This window comes from Mercenaria mercenaria, chromosome 14, assembly GCF_021730395.1.
Source record: "Mercenaria mercenaria strain notata chromosome 14, MADL_Memer_1, whole genome shotgun sequence".
NCBI lineage: Eukaryota > Metazoa > Mollusca > Bivalvia > Venerida > Veneridae > Mercenaria > Mercenaria mercenaria.
The window spans coordinates 68,709,598-68,728,867 of NC_069374.1; the positions used below are offsets into that span (position 1 = coordinate 68,709,598).

The 19,270-nt window shown below is 34.9% G+C and overlaps 1 protein-coding gene across 1 annotated transcript; it reads right to left on the reverse strand.

Moving 5' to 3' along the window:
• Positions 1 to 7,649: 7,649 nt before the first annotated feature.
• Positions 7,650 to 19,270, reverse strand: LOC123528299 (multiple epidermal growth factor-like domains protein 10). Its single transcript, XM_053523812.1, has 6 exons — positions 17,611 to 19,270; positions 15,853 to 15,991; positions 12,601 to 12,674; positions 12,326 to 12,376; positions 12,050 to 12,094; positions 7,650 to 9,349 (listed from the first exon to the last, which is right to left on the reverse strand). The coding sequence occupies exons 1-6, from the start codon at positions 19,004 to 19,006 to the stop codon at positions 9,273 to 9,275; spliced, it is 1,782 nt and encodes a 593-aa protein (XP_053379787.1). The 5' UTR covers positions 19,007 to 19,270; the 3' UTR covers positions 7,650 to 9,272.

Genomic DNA, 19,270 nt, shown 5'->3' on the forward strand with positions numbered 1-19,270 from the left:
ACAAAGTCATATAACGATTTTATGCTGAAAATTGCATTATTTCCCAGGGCTTTTCTCCAGCAAATTGGGAAGAGGCCTAGGCTATTTAACTTTAAAATTGGGAAATTTCTACGCGATAACTGTCCAGATTGGGGAAAAAATGCTTTTTATGGAAAGATGGTGTAAGTGTAAAAATTTAAATAGTAATAAATATTTTAAACTCAGATTTAATTTTTACTGTTATAGACTAGACTACAGCACTTTCGAGTTTCACAAATCTAATCACAGGCCGTGTCTTCGGTGTTATTATTACCGGTACCCTCGAATTTACGCTTATTTACACCACAGTCGAACCATGACCTTGCATAATCACCCCATGGATATGGTGCCTGCTTTTTAATTTTGTCTTTTGACAGTTCCTGTGATATGCAGGCACCATAACCTCAGATCCCCTTTCTAAATTCCAGTTTGTTTAGTTCTGCCCATTTTTTTGTCTCGTTTGGGACAAACCTATTACTTTATCTGGGGACCAAACGCCGCTTTTCATGGAATTACACGCCACAACCAGTGTATCATTGAAGGTTCCATGTTCACCGCCATTTGATTACATCTGCAGATGTCTCTAAATTGCTTTTTGTACTTTTAGCATGTGTAAATGTTGAGTTCTGCTCAACCCGGGGCTAGAGGCGGGCGTGGACGGTAGCATGCATTTCCACTACTGTCCATGAACAGGCTCAATCAAACCGAGCCTGCAACATTTTCGTTTTTGTCGTGTTGAGCGGCCTGTGGAGTATCCACTTTTTCTATTTTCTCTGATTTCTTTTGATACCACCACGTATTTGATTGATTTGCAGTAATATTTCCCGTCATATGACATTTTGTTGGGAGAATAATCAACCGGAAGAAAACAGAGAAAGATGAATTAAATTTATCTCCCCAGAAGCACAGACTAAAATCTAAAATCCGGGACACGGAACATAACGGATTAGACTGGTAATACGCAACACGCAGTACTTTGCGCTACAGTAAGACAAAAAGTCGATACCCGACAACCGATTCCCCCGATAAAACTAAAATGTAAACAAAATTAAACCATTTGTTGGTGTGATTTTGGAAAATGTTATCTTCCATTTTGGGAAGGTTCTCTGCCACAGTGCCGTTTTTGGAAAATCCTTGATTAAAATAGAATAGGCGTAGTTAAAAATAGACTGCATCAACATCACCAAATACACAGTTTAAAATGACTGTTCATGGAAAATGTTGATTTATTTATCAATTAAGATTTAATAGGGGAGATCGTGTTTGTATACAAATCCGTTGTATATTCTATTTTATACAACTGATAAGAAATGATCGGATGGGCAGACGCCGAGTGTCCATGTTTTTGGATAACAGTGATATTTTTCTAATGGCTTATATTTTCTTAAACCACAAATGATATCAATAATTTTTTGTTCTATGGAAAGGATACAAAATAAGCATTTATTGATAACTTTTAATTATTATTTCGAAATAAAACGGATTAATTATGAACGATTAACTTACAGTGTTTTTCCTAAAAGTTGAGGCATCTACGGCGCTATTTAAATCGTATGTCATTTAAAACAGTTATTCATTTTCAACAGATATTTGAATTAACAAAACATGAATATCGTAAGCATTTCGAAACTTTTTGACTTTTTAAAATCCATAAATGAAGGAAAAAGTTATTAAGAATTAAAAATTCTGATCCCATACACAAACAATGCAAAATTATTTGTTTGGCCCACCACCAGATAAACAGGTGTTGATGTGTGACGTCAGGGCAATCTCTCCTATTCGATAAGGAAAAACTTGGGCTACAAACAACAATTGATTTCTTTCTTGATTAAGATTTAATTCGACATGGAAAAGGTTGGGAAACCAAAAATCGCTCACTTGGTTTACGGAATACCTCAGTTATTGTCGATTCCGAAAATGGTAAATTGACGGGAAAAAACAGTTAATTGGAGTGGTACTTACTGCACAAACATTTTGTTCTTCAGTGTACCCTAATAGAATGTGGTGCAATTGATGGGATACCAATTTTTTTTAAAACGTGTATTTTGTAATAAAACGATTGCGACTACTTTGGAGTCATACACCTGTTGACTTTCAAAGAACAACTGGATTTGACGATGAAATGAAATGTTATGCTCATGATCATCATCAAAGACCTTCGACTACTGTGACTGTCGCTTACGATATTAACTAGGTACGAATCAATTCTAGAACGAAACGTAGATTGTGATAGCCATTAGTAACCTCCCTTTTTTACTTTGCGCACCATTACGAATACGTTTAAGATACGTTTAACATTGGTGTCAAATCGTTCGTTCGTGGACACATTATTCAGGCCCAAAGAGGTTGGTATTGATGTAAATTAGTACATTTAAATGTTTTACTTAACTCTTTCGGCTGTATTTGGCATTTGACTGATATTTGTATTGTTTCCAAACGTTCGAATAGATTTGTCACATAATTTCACGATGCAGTATTTTCTTTGTGTTCAGATTTAAGACCCTTAAGGTAATATTTCGTACTTATTTCTTTGCAGTTTCGACGTAGAATGTTAGAGTTTGTAGAATGGTAAACGACAGATTGTACATCACAAAGGCAGAAATTAAACATTTAAAGCATTCTTCAGTTGATTCGTTTGGGCCAATTTTGTCAGTTCGTTTAACGTATCGTCACAACTACCTTGCATAAAAATCTGAAAATTAATACGTCAAACCGTTATTTATCTATCTATTTATGTTGCATCACCCCTCTTTACGAGTATTATGTGCAGCTGCGCGCCTGTACAAGAAATTTAAAAATAGAATGGACAGTAGAATAGAGTAACTTCGGGTAAATTCGACAGTCGTGTATATTCGACATCTTGAATTAATATCCGCATGGAGAAACCCATAATGTCATTAAATAATTTTTCTTGAGGAATTTCTATGATGTCATATTTATATGTGACGTCATGAGAACATCTTGATCACACAGGCATCCTTTCTTTTTCTGATACGCTCATCGGGCAACTTTGACATTCAAATTCATTTTGAACGAAACCACACTTACAGTTTTCTATAAGTATGGTCAGCGAAGTTAATTATGTAAAACTATTCTTACAATTGCAATTTGACTTTAATTAATCGAAATATAAACAAAACTATATTGATGTTGATATTTAAAAACAATTAATATTCCTCGTTTTCAAAGCATGACCTTGGCCAGGGGTGACGAATTTGCAAGACAAGATAAAGCATTGTTGTGCAAATTCGACATATTATTCAAAATTATTTGGTTATATCTTCTTTAAAGGATATTTACGGCAGGCAAGTGGTTTAAGCTTGTTATATACCATATCCAGTGCTTAAATCACACATTTCTAATTTCGTCCAGGCAGATTCTTTAAGTATGTTAACCTGAGCTGACGTCGCTAATTACGTCACTGACTTGTGCATTAAAAGCACCTGTGCAATTAATTAGCGTGCACATGAATACAAGGTCTGGGACCAATATGAATTTATGACAGTTATCGATAATCAATAGACAACAAAAATTCATGCAAAGTAAAATATATTGAATAAGAACATATCATTGTTATATAAAACATTCACAGCCGAGTACTCCACATGTTTCGGTAACAAAAACGCCTTCTTTCAGGTTAAAATGTCGAGACAAATTCGTGCGATGTGTTGCAGCTAATCTCGGTCGAAACTTGCATCCGCCACTCAGACGGTGGAAAATGGTACCATAATTGTTAAAAAAGAAGGCAGCAGGGAATAAAAAAATAAACATCATACAATCGTGCAACATCGGGCATTTCCGTCTATTGCGTAGCATAAAGGCCGAGGTGATCAGATTGAAACATCATAAAAAGCATTATATTAAATTGTTTCCCGAAACAATTAGCCAGCGTTTGTATAATCTGCAAAACAATAAAGATTAATTTTTGTTTTACATTTTGTTCAATTTACAGCTTCAGTAATGAAATCTTACAATCAGAGCCTACTCGTCGGCATAAATTAATGTGTCATGTCTGTTGTGACATTTGCTGTATTTAATGTAGTTATATATAAGGTAATAAATGTTCAACTTGAATATTTTCTAAAACTCCATCAGGGTGCCGAATTTGCCCGAAAGATGTCGAACTTACACGACGGTAACAATCAGAATAAAATTGGCATCATATTGACGATGTAGATGCTAACACTGGGCAGCGTTTTATACTGAAGACGCAGAAAAGGCCTACTTTTGTTCACACCGGCCATTCAGAATCGAAAATTGCTTCACCGTCTTTATGCTTAAGGTGTCGAACTTACCCGAAGTTACTCTACACAAATAGCTGAACAGCTGAATAGAGCCTTTTAAATAAAAAAATATTATAAAATAAGAGCTGAAAAACAAACGCTAACCTTGTTTAGCTTTGTGCCCGACCTCTCTGTTCTGCTTAACATTATTGAATAGTTTTGATTTGCTGCCAAGTAAAATTTTGTCCGAAGTTCAGTTGATTACGGAATTACCCATCCTCACCAAGCAAACGAATGACGTAACTTATACGCACGCCATAACGGCGCTTGACAGAACAAATAGGCGGCCCGTATCCTCGATGATTTTATTCAATAACACTTCATTCCAGATGCAACATCTTCCTAGATTGAATTGCAGAAAGCTAAAATCCTGACCACAAATGCTAACATGAGTCACTTTCCGTTTCCTCAAGCGTTTCCGTTATAAAAACTTTTATGTAGTAATTGCAAATACGGTATGCATACACTATACATTTGTAACATGGTCTCACGAACCTAATAAAAGCCCAGTTAATAATAATTATCGCATAGATATGTCTTTTCTGCAGTTATTCTCAAGAACAAGATGGCGTCGTTTTAAGAAAAAATTAAAAAAGTAGTCCGCCAAACTTTACAAGTCACTGACCTGATAAAGCAAAATTATTTGACCCCTTGATTTTTGCCTTTAGTTTGCATGAAGGTAGGATATATAGATTATATATTTTAAACAGTTCTGATTAAAAACAAGTGGGGTTTCAGTATCGATAACTAGTTCAGTAATTTTCCCTCATGACGTCAGAGTGTAAAAATATCCGTAATATAGGTCATATTCATGCGTTTTGTTGTAGGTGCTCCTATTTATAAGAGGATGTAGAAAGTGGATGCGCTTTGCCGTTTTGCACTAAGAAGTGACGGGCTTTCATTTTCCCGTCTTAATTCCATTGGAGGCTGAGCTTACGCACCGCCCCAAAAATATCGATAACTAGTTCAGTAATTTTCCCTCATGACGTCAGAGTGTAAAAATAGCCGTAATATAGGTCATATTCATGCGCTTTGTTGTAGGTGCTCTTATTTATGAGAGGATGTAGAAAGTGGATGCGCTTTGCCGTTTTGCACTAAGAAGTGACGGGCTTTCATTTTCCCGTCTTAATTCCATTGGAGGCGGAGCTTACGCACCGCCCCAAAAATGATATTGATCGTGTTATTTTGTGTTTTATAATTGTTTACCATTAGTTTGATGTTTATTTTATTTAATTGTTTATGGTAAAACGAGTTCTCTGCAAACGTTTATGATAGTGGCCATCACTTTGAAATTTGTCGCTACTTGAGCTTGAGGAAATACCATAAATTATACAAACTTTATAAAAAAAAACGGCACGGTAAAAGTTGTTTAAAAATTGCAACAAAGTGCAAATACGGTCAACTTTAAGAATATACCAAGCAAATGCCATTTTTTAAACATTACTATTAGGGGTCCAATATCTTAAACGGAAGTTGTTAAAAAGCTTTGCTTAGTATCTGTCATTGAATGTAGTTACTGGTAAAACTTGTTTTTAGTTACGGAAATATGAGTATAAATTATTATGTTTTGATTGCAGTATTAATACTACGTAAAACTGATATCAATTTACTCATTTAAATATCTATAGTTCCCATATTCACTAGCACTGTGGTATAATTCAAACATTAGTCATGTCTCTCTATTACTCATCTAGTTCCCTTCAGAAATATACGAATTTTGAGAAAACCAAAAACAACATTTTATTTATGATTTATGAATATAATTTTGGTTATTAAATTGGTGTGCTGTCAAACCAAACCGCCAATATAGCCACAATAAAACTATCGCTTAATCCGTATACGGTATTAGCAAATTAGTCGATAATCGGGATGTTTTGTACCGACTATTTTTGCCGATACCAATTAGTTGTAATTATTAAGCAATGATTTTATAAAGAAAAACATTGTACAGGATGCAGAAATAATATAAGACCTGTATATTAAATGACTTTAAAAACATCAACAGGCTTACCTTACAAATTTAAAATTAAGGTCCGATAGCTTCATGAATGTTTAAAAATCCATGACAATTATAAATGGAATGTTTCAAAACACAGGACAATTAACCTGACCTCATTTTCAGAAACAGTTAATTTGTTCAGGAAAACGTAATATGTTTCGTTTAAAAAGGTAAAGCAAGAACCTTGTTTGCTTCTGTTACTACGCTCTTGCTTTGAAAACCACTAAATCCAAAATCGTTTAAACATTTATCTTATAAAGATCTACACATCCCGTATAAAATATTAGAATAACAAAGAGAACTATTTGCCTTTATGCACGATATGTTGTAAAGCCCGCCAGTTGTATAACACAACTATAACAAATTTAAGTTTGCATACGTACCGTTTTGTTAATCCACTCCATGTTCAACTTGTTAGATTTCAACTAAATATTGTTTAAATACTTCATTTCACTTAATGAAACAATTCGGCAGTAATATTATTAAAAGATTTGAATAAACAAATAACCTATTTTACTCCAGGAAGTAAACAAGTTTACAAGGTAATTTTTTACATATGTTTAATACCTGTATTAAATATGGTATGCTTATGGTTGAATGAATTTGTCTGGTATCAAATTTCGCCGATAAGTCAATGTAGAGATTGACGAGGGCCGTTATTTCTTCTTCTTTATTAATAAACAGATATAAGATTAACGAGTTTTGCTTAACTTTTAAAAGGTAAAATCAAAAACATGAAAAGGATTTAATAACTAATTATCAAGTTCGTATAATATGGATTTAGTTTTGAGCCTGCAGCATCTTCATTTTTGGTCGTGTTGAGCGACGTGTGGAGTTTCCACCTTTTCTATAGATATATTACAATGCATTTTATACACTGTTTTTTTTTTCAATCATCTGAAAGTTAAAACGTTATTGATATTAAAATGGGGTTACTTTGACCATTTTAGAATCCAAAATGATTTAGTAAACTACCCTAGTAACGTTTTAGGGAACAGATATATATTACCAATGTGATAATTTATTTTCTAATTAATCAAATGAAAATTGCCCTAGGGCCGTTGTTTCTTGTTCTTCACTAATACGTAAATATAACAGTTTCGCGCGCGCACCTCGAGTTATAATGTATTTGATGATAACATATAAGAGTAATAATTTAATATCCTGCGTATTTGTCTCCTCTTTCAGTAACAGTAAAGAGATCTTAATAAATATGGCGCTAGGGAGATAATCGTTGTAAGGCGTTTATGTGCTTAGATTGCAGTCTACATGTAAAGCAAAAGATTATTAATAAACAAAAATGACAGACGAAACATACCTGTGTATCAGTTAGGCATATTTTGGTTTTATGCCAAATACTTGCTAACATCCGACTTGTTCTTTAAACATTAATTAAAAGTAATCAAAATAATTACACATATTTACTTGTACTTTTTATTTATAAAAGCACGTGCATATTTTATCTTATGAATGCACTGGGCGTTTGATTATTTAAAATTATAAAGTTTTGAATGGTTAAGAAGGAAGTAAATATTATATACCGATACTATCGTTACTGACAATACAATCCACAATAGTTTGTTCAATGCTTAAAATTAAAACAAAATAGCTTTAAAGTTTTAAAACCGTGTCCTTAAGGTGTTGGAAGTTATTTGGATAAAACATGGGTCAGCCAAACATCTTTTAGATTAACACCATATTGTAAGATGAATATGCCTGATTAAATAATAAGTGATAACGGGGTATGCATTCAAGATTAAAATCAAATGTTTTCAAATTAGCACATTACTCCAGAAGTGGTTGTAGATTTAACGTTTAAGCTTTTAGAATACAAAACGTACTTAAGCACAATTTTGACTACTCTGCATTGTTTCTGGTTATTATGGTTATTATGATGAAACAATATTAAAAGACATTTCACAAATCAAAGTATACTGAATATTGACAATAATGTGAGATATGGTTTTCTACACGTACATGTAAAACTAACATTAAAACATTAAATCAAGACATAAAAAAAAATGTAAAAAGTGAAATTTCAAATGTCATGTATATTTACTATGAACATTTCTTTTTGCTAAAATATATGAGACGCGCCATGAGAAAAGCAACGTAGTGCATTTGCGACCAGTTTGGATCCAAACCAGCCTGTGTATACACGCTGTCTGGTCAGTATTCATGCCGTTCTCTTTCAAAGCTTATTGTAATTGGTGCTCAGGCTGGTCTTGATCCATGCTGGTCGCAAATGCACTACGTTGCTTTTCTCATGGCGCGGCTCATATATAACAAACACAAAACAGTTTGACCTTTTATTTCATTTGAAAATTACATATAAATAAGATATATATATTTTTTCAATTAAGGACTGTGAATCTTTTCATGGCCAAGGGCAAAAGTTTTCTCCTTTATAGATGTTTCATTTTTTACTATGTAGATTAGTGCTCGTACATACTACAAACAAATTGCATTGATACTTTAAAACACTGTGTTAGCTTAGCAAATTGACAGTTGTTAGAAAAAACATTAATATGATAACCAATTGCAAATACCTTATGAGAAAAATAATTTACATATATTCCATTCTTGATAACATAAAATCATAATACATGCTAAATTCAGTTCATCTGATAAATCGTAGTTATTACGCTACTACTTGATCTCGATTAAGCGCACAACTCAAATACATTGTACATTGAAATTCAACAAAATATTGATGCCTTCAAAGTCATTACCTGAAGGTTATTTAATGGACACATGAGATATCAAATGAAATGTAGCTAAGAGACTTTATTTTCACTGGCCATTTGCGAAAGTGCTAAATATTTCTTCAACTGTATACTTCTGGAGAATATAACTTTTAAAAAGTTATTCATACATTCTCAGATAAGTAATAAACACTCAAACGACAAATGTAATAAATTTTCAAGTTCCTCCTCAAAGTTAAATGATTGCTGTTGGTATTTTTTTAACGATCACGGGCGATTATTGGCATTCCGTGACTTTTGGATTTGCAGATTCATATAATCTGTGTGTCCAGGATTGACCACACCTGAAAAATGATAATAATAAGGCAATATATAACGTATAATACATTGGGTCAATATGATGTAACATAGCCTATACAATCTATATGACACATTATCACATATAGGATCAAAATGCAGCACGGGGCAATTCCCGCTGAAAATATATTTGATAATTCAAATGTTTACGTTCTCCTAAAAACGATTTTATATGATATCGAAGAGGGTCACATCATTTCATACTATCTATAAACAGCGTTGTTAGAGCTCTGTCAAAGGCCATGATATATACTGGTTCATGTATGTGAAAAATTCCTAATGTATGTGAATCAGTTTACTCGCTGTACTGATACTGCAACAAATTTAAGATACTGAGAAAATCTTGTAATATGTTTATGTAAACGTTTCCAAGGACACTGTAACCATTTTTAGCTCACCTGAGCCAAAGGCTCATGGTGAGCTTTTTCGACCGCTCAATGTTCGTCGTCCGTCGTCAGTCGTGCGTCGTCCGTCGTGTGTCGTGTGTCCGTCAACATTTTCTAAAAAAATCTTCTTCTTGAAAACCACTGGGCAGAATTTCACCAAACTTCAAAGGAATGATCCTTGGGTGGTCCCCTTTCAAAATTTTTAAAAGAATTTAATTCCATGCAGAACTCCGGTTGCCATGGCAACCAGAAGGGAAAACTTTAAAAATCTTCTTGTCCAAAACCGCAAGACGTAGAGCCTTGATATTTGGCATGTTACACCATCTTATAGTCTTCTATCAAGATTATTCAAATTGTGCCCCTGGGTTGGAAAGAGGCCCCGCCCCGGGGATCACAGACTTATATAAGAAAAAACTTTAAAAATCTTCTTGTCTAAAACCACAAGACGTAGACCTTTGATATTTGGTATGTAGCATTGCCTTGTGGTCCTCTACCAAAATTTTTCAAATTATTACCCTGGGGTGAAAAGGGGCCCCGCCCCGGGGATCACAGGTTTCACATAGACTTATATAGGAAAATTTTTTAAAAATCTTCTTGTCTCAAACTACAAGACCAAGGCCTTTGATATTTTGTATGTAGCATTGCCTTGTGGTCCTCTATGAAGATTATTCAAATTGTGCCCCTGGGGTGAAAATAGGCCCCGCATCGGGGATCCCAAGTTTTACATAGACTTATATAGGAGAAAACTTTAAAAATCTTCTTGTCTGAAACTGCAAGGCCTAGGCTTTTGATATTTGGTTTTTTGCATTGCCTTCTGATCCTTTACCAAAATTGTTCAAATTATCTTCCTGGGGTGAAAAGAGGCCCTGTCCTGGGGGTCCCAAGTTTAATATAGACCTATGTAGGGAAAAAAATAAAAATCTTCTTGTCTGAAAGTTCAAGGCCTAGGCCTTTGATATTTGGTATGTATCATTGACTAGTGGACTTCTAACAGGATTGTTCAAATTATGCCCCTGGGGTGAAAAGAGGCCCGACTCTGGTGGTCACTTTTTATATGAGTTATATAGGAAAAAATACTTAAAAAATTATCAGATCATATTTCCTAGACTGTATAATTATATTTACCTGTTGTACCCAAGTGGTCAAATGTCACCTTACTGTAACCTTGACCGACTGACCTACTTTCTTGTATTTTTAGATACAGCCTTGAAATTTGGATGACATGTACAGTTTTGCATACCGATCTTAAAACTGACTTTCAATAACCTTGAATGTGACCTACTGACCTACTTTCTTAATATTATAGCATCAGTTTGCCGTATAAAACATGTGGCTCATATTACTCAGGTGAGCGATTTAGTGTCACCATGAGCCTCTTGTTATGAAAAGGCCTTCTAAATCTACTGTTTTAAAGAGGTCTTTCTTCACATTATATTATTTACCAATGTGATAGTATTTTCTTCTAGCATTTCTTTTACGGTGTAGCAATCCACTCAACAATTGTAACAACAGTAACACTGCGCAATATCAATGGATCCCTATGCCAGAATCATCGAACTATAATCTGAGAATGTAAGTGCTAAGTAGTGTCTAAAGATGCGTCAATACATGCAATTTATGGAACTTAATAATTACTTAATAACTGTCATATCATCGATTGTATGACTGTTAATTACGGCTTATCAATTTCGTCTTTATACATCAATAGCATTGTGCATCAAACTCATCCAATGACAAACACCAATCACAAGATAGTTTGCACAACAACAACTAAGCAACTGCAGAGACAAGTGACAAAATAGGAGCTGGGCTTGTGACCTCAATGTCAGGATTCCTGCACTGTACCCTAAAACTAAGATGCCTCTCACAGTTGTGACACTAAATATGAAAAAAACGAAACTATTCAAAAATAGTTTTACACATTAAGTCTATATAAAACAAGAGACTCCTGGGCGTAGAGGTCCTTCGACAATGCTACAGTCCAAATATCGATGCTCTGTGTCTTAGGATTTTGGAAAAGAAGATTTTTAAAGAGCTTCCTTTTAGGTACCATAGCAACAAGAATTATTCATGAAATGGACTCAGGTTATGACAACGAGGGAAACACTCATGTGAAGCAGTTTAGAAGTGGACATCCACCGATCGTATAAGCTCATCATGATTACTATGTTCAAAGTATACTTTTAATGTTTATTTTGGTACTTTGATTAAACTTAGGTTATGATATGAAGAAATATTCTTTCGCATAAGGGTCATTTATCATAAGGAAAACTGTTTTGTAAGGATAGTAGTGATACTTACTTTTAGGAGCACCGGCGGAAGCTGTATCATACGTGTGTTCAGGAGCTAAAATATATATTAAGCTCTATCTTTATAAAATAATTTTATTACATTGATTATAATAAATGCAGAGACTGAATAAACAAGAATCATAATATTATTATTAAAAGGCGCCAAAACAAAGATTTCAGTACAATCAATATAAGTATAGCTGTTTTACTGTGCAGTTTTTATTGTACGTTTTAGTTTGAAATACGTGTGACAATGACCTAAGCAATGCAAGTATGAAACACTTACCACCCTGCGTTCTATCGAGCATCTCATAAGCGGAATTATCTACTTCAGAAACTGAAATAAACACGATTTACTGATCCAGAAATGCAGTCATCATTCAATAAATAGAACACTGTTTAAACTTACTCTAAATTTTGGAAATGTTAATGTTCGCTTTAATTTGCAACAATCAATAACTAGGGCACCCATGTATCGAACATCAAATTATTCTATAAACGATCAACATATATTAAAATAATAATGCTATATAATACTATAATCAGTTAGTCTGTACTTACCTCCTTCTTGTGGAGCTTGATTTACTACCAACGAATGGTCTAATGGAATTTGAAATGAAGAATTCTCGGTTTGTCTGAAAAGGTATAAAATATCTTTTCGTAAGATGGAAAACAAGAGGGCCATGATGGCCCTATATCGCTCACCTGTTATCATTGCACTTGAGGACAAGAAGGTTCTCAGTAAAAATATTTAAGTCCAAAGGACAGGAACAACAATAGGAAGAAATTTAACCAAAAAGAAAAAACAATTCTTACAAGGTACAGATATGTCAAAATGCACCTAAAAATTGGAGGTACCATCCATGTTGTACCACAGAAAAGTGGTCTCGGTTTTTCCCTACTGCCCATAATAAAAAAGTTCCTAAAAATAAGCTATTTTTAGTAAACGTATAAGGGAAGTAATTAAAAAAAAATATTGTAAGTGAACAAAAGAAGGCTCTGCCAAATAAATCTGTTGACATAAATGAAATTTCGGATCAGTATCTTCATTAGTTATACCCATTTTAATTTGAAATAAAGGGAGGTAATTTGACATAAAATCAGTCCATAGTTATCTACCCTGATTATCTCAGTCCAATTAATGACAATTATGAAATTTCAAATAATCAAATAATCTTCATTAGTTATACCCATTTTAATTTGAAATAAAGGGAGGTAATTTGACATAAAGTCAGTCCATAGTTATCTACCCTGATTGTCTCAGTCCAATTAATGACAGTTATGAAATTTCAAATAAGTCCTATAAGTACTTACTGATATAAATCCATTTTGATTACAATCAGGATTTATTGTTGTTGAAGATATTTTGGAAGTTTGTATCAAACAAAACCATAAATGAAGTCTCTATATGGCTGCAAAAGCCGAAATAGCCAATTTTGGAACTTTAAGGGCAATAACTCTGGAACCCATGATGGAATTTGGCCAGTTCAAGAAAGGAACCAAGACCTTGTGGTGATACAAGTTGTGTGCAAGTTTGGTTAAAATCAAATCATAAATGAAGCTGCTATTGTGCAGACAAGGTCAAAATAGCTAATTTTGGCCCTTTCAGGGGCCATAACTCTGGAACCCATTAAGGGATTTAGCCGGTTCAAGAATGGAACTGAGATCTTATGGTGATACAAGTTGTGTGCAAGTTTGATTAAATTCAAACCATACATGAAGCTGCTATTGTGCAGACAAGGTCAAAATAGCTAATTTTGGCCCTTTCAGGGGCATAACTCTAGAACCCATACAGGAATCTCGCCAGTTCAAGAAAGCAACCAAGATCTTATAGTGATACAAGTTGTGTGCCAGTTTGGTAAAAATCAAATCATAAATAAAGCTGCTATTGTGCAGACAAGGTCAAAATAGCTAATTTTGGCCCTTTCAGGGGCCATAACTCTGAAACCCATAATGGGATCTGGCCAGTTCAAGAAAGGAACCGAGATCTTATGGTGATACAAGTTGTGTGCAATTTTGGTTAAAATAAAATCATAAATGAAACCATTTTCGTGCAGACAAGAAATTATTGACGCACGGACGGACGCACGAGACGCACGGACGCACAGACGACGGACGAAGGCTGATCACAAAAGCTCACCTTGTCACTATGTGACAGTGAGCTAATAAAACCATAAATGAAGTCTCTATATGGCTGAAAAAGCCAAAATAGCAAATTTTGGACATTTAAGGGGCCATAACTCTAGAACACATGACGGAATCTGGCCAGTTCAAGAAAGGAACCAAGCTCTTGTGGTGATACAAGTTGTGTGCAAGTTTGGTTAAAATCAAATCATAAATGAAGCTGCTATTGGGCAGGCAATGTCAAAATAGCTAATTTAGGCCATTTCAGGGGCCATAACTCTGGAACCCATTATTGGATCTGGCCGGTTCAATTAAAGACCCAAGATCTTATGGTGACACAAGTTGTGTGCAAGTTTGATTAAATTCAAATCATAAATGAAGCTGCTATTGTGCAGACAAGGTGAAAATAGCTAATTCTGGCCCTTTCAGGGGCCATCACTCTGGAACCCATAATGGAATCTCGCCAGTTCAAGAAAGGAACCAAGATCTGATGGTGATACAAGTTGTGTGCCAGTTTGGTTAAAATAAAATCATAAATGAAGCTGCTACTGTGCAGACAAGGTCAAAATAGCTAATTCTGGCCCTTTCAGGGGCCATAACTCTGGAACCCATAACGGAATCAGGCCAGTTCAAGAAAGGAACCAAGATCTTATGGTGATACAAGTTGTGTGCCAGTTTGGTAAAAATCAAATCATAAACAAAGCTGCTATTGTGCAGACAAGGTCAAAATAGCTAATTTTGGCCCTTTTCAGGGGCTAAACTCTGGAACCCATAATTGAATCTGGCCAGTTCAAGAAAGGAACCGTGATCTTATGGTGATACAAGTTGTGTGCAAGTTTGGTTAAAATAAAATCATAAGTGAAACCTCTATCATGCAGACAAGAAATTGTTGACGCACAAAAATAGCAAATTCTGGCCCTTTAAGGGGCAATAACTCTAGAACCCATGATGGGAACTGGCCAGTTTTAGACAGGAGCTGAGATATCATGCCAGTACATGTTATGTACAAGATTGATTAAAATTGCAAGCAAAATTTGGTCTCTATCTTGTTCACAAGAAATTGTGGACGGACGGACGACGGACGAAGGGTGATCACAAAAGCTCACCCTGTCACGTAGTAATAATGAAATACATAAATACGCAAATAATCCTTAATACATGAATCAAACATACTTGTTTGTTTTATTTTACAGAAAAGTAACCCATCAAAGATTTTACAAGCAATAGTGAATAGTGATCTACGATATAGATCAATATAGATTAGATAGACAGTACTGATAGTAATGGTTCCATAGTACAATATTTTAAAAGATAAACAAGTCATAAGAAAATTGTACTCCTCTAACGAGTCTGATGTGGAAGTCGTCTGTTACAGGGTACCGACCATAGGTACCCTAAGTAGAAGTCAGGCGTTTCACAAAACACATCAAAGATACAACAATGAAATATATTAAATAGCAGTATATAAATCAAATCGAACTTTTAACAACTACCGGATCTATTGCATTGAATATGTTACAACCGTCAATTCATATTTATATAAAGGTCAGTAAAGTAACTAAACAGAAGAAAACAACCCTGTGGTTGTAAATATTTTAGTATGTTAATTCTGAAAGATATTACAAAACTGTAGGTTTACGTTCAAATGGCTCATTCTTATACTTTACTTCACTATTTATAAAATATTACCTGTCTGTAGATCGTATTTTCCTTACTATGTTCCGTAACAACAAGATACATAATGCAGTAGCAGCTAAAGCCAAAAGTGTTGCTAAAACAATATTTGTAGTTCTTGCTGTTGAATTATCAGGTGCAAGCGGTGATTTGCCTGAATTAGATAAAGCACGTACAGACACGAGCTCGATAGATAAATAATTTACAATTATTCATTATATTTACAAAACAATCGATAGGATGATAAATAAATGCATCTGTTTTACTCTCGTTTTTCAAATATTAATTTATGTTGTTTTATTTAAAACATTTAGACTACAGGAATACTTCTAAAGACCATAAAATGTAACTCAACCATCCATCAAGAGTTTGTAATATTGCTTACATAATAAGACGCGATGTGTCATGTTCAACTTTCAACCATTAGCTTAATGGTCAATGTCACGCTTGACGGTCAAACGTTAACATGGTATTAACAGAGACTGCTTTGTGACCGGTTCATGACTGTGCCATTCAAAGACTGAGGGATTATAATATTACTCGGCACAAACGTCCCCACCCCCTATAAGATGTGTCTTGCGCAAGACTCTAGCTTAAATGTCAAACTCACACTTAGAGAGGTTAAAGGTCAAAGTGGTTTTTCCTTTCCAATCCATATTTCTGTCATCCATCAGCGACTACAAATGTGCAAACTCAGTCTTACCGAGTCTGCTATTATTTTCCTTGCTTGCGTAGTATGCTTCCAAGCGACCTTAGTGTAGGTTGTATTTCTTAGTGTTCATTTGTTTCAGTTTTTAAAGACATAATACATGGGAAAATATGCAACTTAAAAATGTAAGCACCTAGCTATGTAAGTATAATCTGCCTTGTTTGTATATCTAATATCACTATTCAAATTTACAAAAGTATCTAAACTGTGCTGCTCTTTAGACATCTCAAAATGCTTTTAGAAATAAAAACAGATCCCAGACTACTTATAAAACATTAAGGTCTTAATTTACGATAAATTAGCATTTCAGTTTTCTTTTTATAACAACGCTGTAAAGTCATAAGTCTTCATAGCCCTAAGCTCGAAGAAAACGAGTTTTGTAACAACCGATAAGTTGTTATGCACACACAAACGAATTTTGGGGGTATATATGAGTGAGCTTGCCGATCTTTCTGTCTGTCGGTCAGTCCATTGGTTTTCATGGTTTCTGGACAATAACTCATGAAAGTCTTGGCAGATTTAAATAATTTTTGGTACACAGGTGTAACATAATAAAATATAGATCTAGTCTGACTTTGGTTACAAACCACCAATATTTTTTCGTAGTTATGGCCCCTTTCCAACTTAAAATTTGCAAAAGTCATGGTTTCCAGGCAATAACACATGAAAGGCTTGACAGATTTAAATCATTTTTGGTACACAGGTGTAACATCATAAAATACAGGCCAAGTGCGACTTTGGCTACAAATCACAATTTTTTTGACATAGTTATGGCCTCTTTCCAACTTAAAATCTGCCATAATTCTTTGAAAAGGCCATATTGTGGGGGTATAATTCGTCACTTCTGTGACAGTTCTAGTTTTCTTTATATATTCGTAGAATAAGACACGCACATACCTTCTTGCGTTCAATGTAATTGTTATCAATACGATTGTAGACATGTTTCTACGTGGCTTGATAGATGTATTTATTAACATCATAGTTCTATAATAAGACATTATATCAGGTACCCCTGTCACTGTTTACATGAAACTGCAACAACAGTATTGAATAAACTAACTTACCTAAATCAAGAACACAAACTGGGTCGTCGTTGTTTGAGCAACCACACCCTTTTACACATATGCCACTATCCTGTTTACAAATATTGCCAATACAAAGATCGCTGCATATGCTATTACAAGCTATTCCATAAAAACCATCTTTACAACCAAAGGTGCACTTTCCATCTAAAGATGCACAATGACGTATGCCTTCCCAGATTGAAGTATTGCAATTTTCAAAGCACGTTCTGTTGCAGAAGGATCCGAAATGATTTATAATGCAATCGCGGCAAACACCTGTAGAGATGTCACAGGAATCTAGACAGTTAACAGGGCACAATATGTCACACAAATGGCCGAAAGTACCAGATTTACATTCTCTGCATTCAGTTTTGGAAGCGCACTTTACACAGTTTCCGCCTGACACACAACACATGTCACCTGAATAGTTATCTGTGCAACCATAATCACAAACACCGGTATTGATACTACATGTGGTACTGTTGCAGTGAGGAGAACACCTATCATTGCAATTCTGCCCGTGGAAGCCAGCTTGACAGTTTTCACAACTGTCCCCATCAACATTACCGGTACAGCTGACACACTTTCCAGTCTCTTTCTCACATACAGCATTTTCACATTTTGATGAACAATCTTGGTCACATGCTACTCCATACTTTCCTTGTATACAGGTGTCACAAAATGGACCTTTAAAGTTGCCTTCACAACCCTCGGAACAGAAACCATTTGTTCGGTTACACAGTTTAGCTTTGCAGTTTGTAGGACAAATTTTGTCACAAAATATACCGTGCATCCCAACTGTACAGGTATTACACTTCGCGCCAGTTATTGTGTTAGTGATGCAACCTTCACTACAATATCCCGACGTTTTGTTACACTTACCGTTTTTGCAGTATACTGGACATGTCTCATTACAATAGGTTCCGTATTTTCCGTTAACACAGTCCGTACATTTGTCACCATCAAAGTTTAGCGAACAAGAACAATTACCAGACGCAATATGGCATTTCTGATCTTTGCAACCGATGGAGCAATTATTCCGACATTTTGGGCCATATTTTCCTTTAGAGCATTGCAAGCAGTTGTCGTATGATTGACAGTCTATGCAACTAACTCTGCATCTGAATGTGCAATTATTGAACAACTGTCTAACATTATTGTCAAATCCATACCCGTTATAAAATCCATTTTTACACTCATTGCATTTTTCCCGAGATGAACAGGACATACAGTTAGACGGACATTCTTTGCTGCATTCACTGCCGGTGTCATAGAAACCGTTTTTACAAGTTGTACATGTATTACCGCTGCACTTACAATTCTCTGGACAAAGAGCGTGCGGACACGTGGTCGATCCTTCTTTGTTATAATAACCGTCCTTACAAGCAGTACACATTGTGTCAGAAGTACAAGCTATGCAGTTAGCGGGACATTCTGATGTACAATCTTTATTTGGTCCAAGATGAAAACCCTCGAAACAGCTAGAACATATATCCACGTTATTTGGACACGATACGCAATTGTATGTACATAGCTCATAACATCTAGCACTCCTGTGACGATCGATGCATCCGTCTGAGCAGACATTAGGCCAATTATATATTCCAGTGTGACATCTACCGTTCTGACAACAGTCACAGTTGTCAACACATTCCGGGTC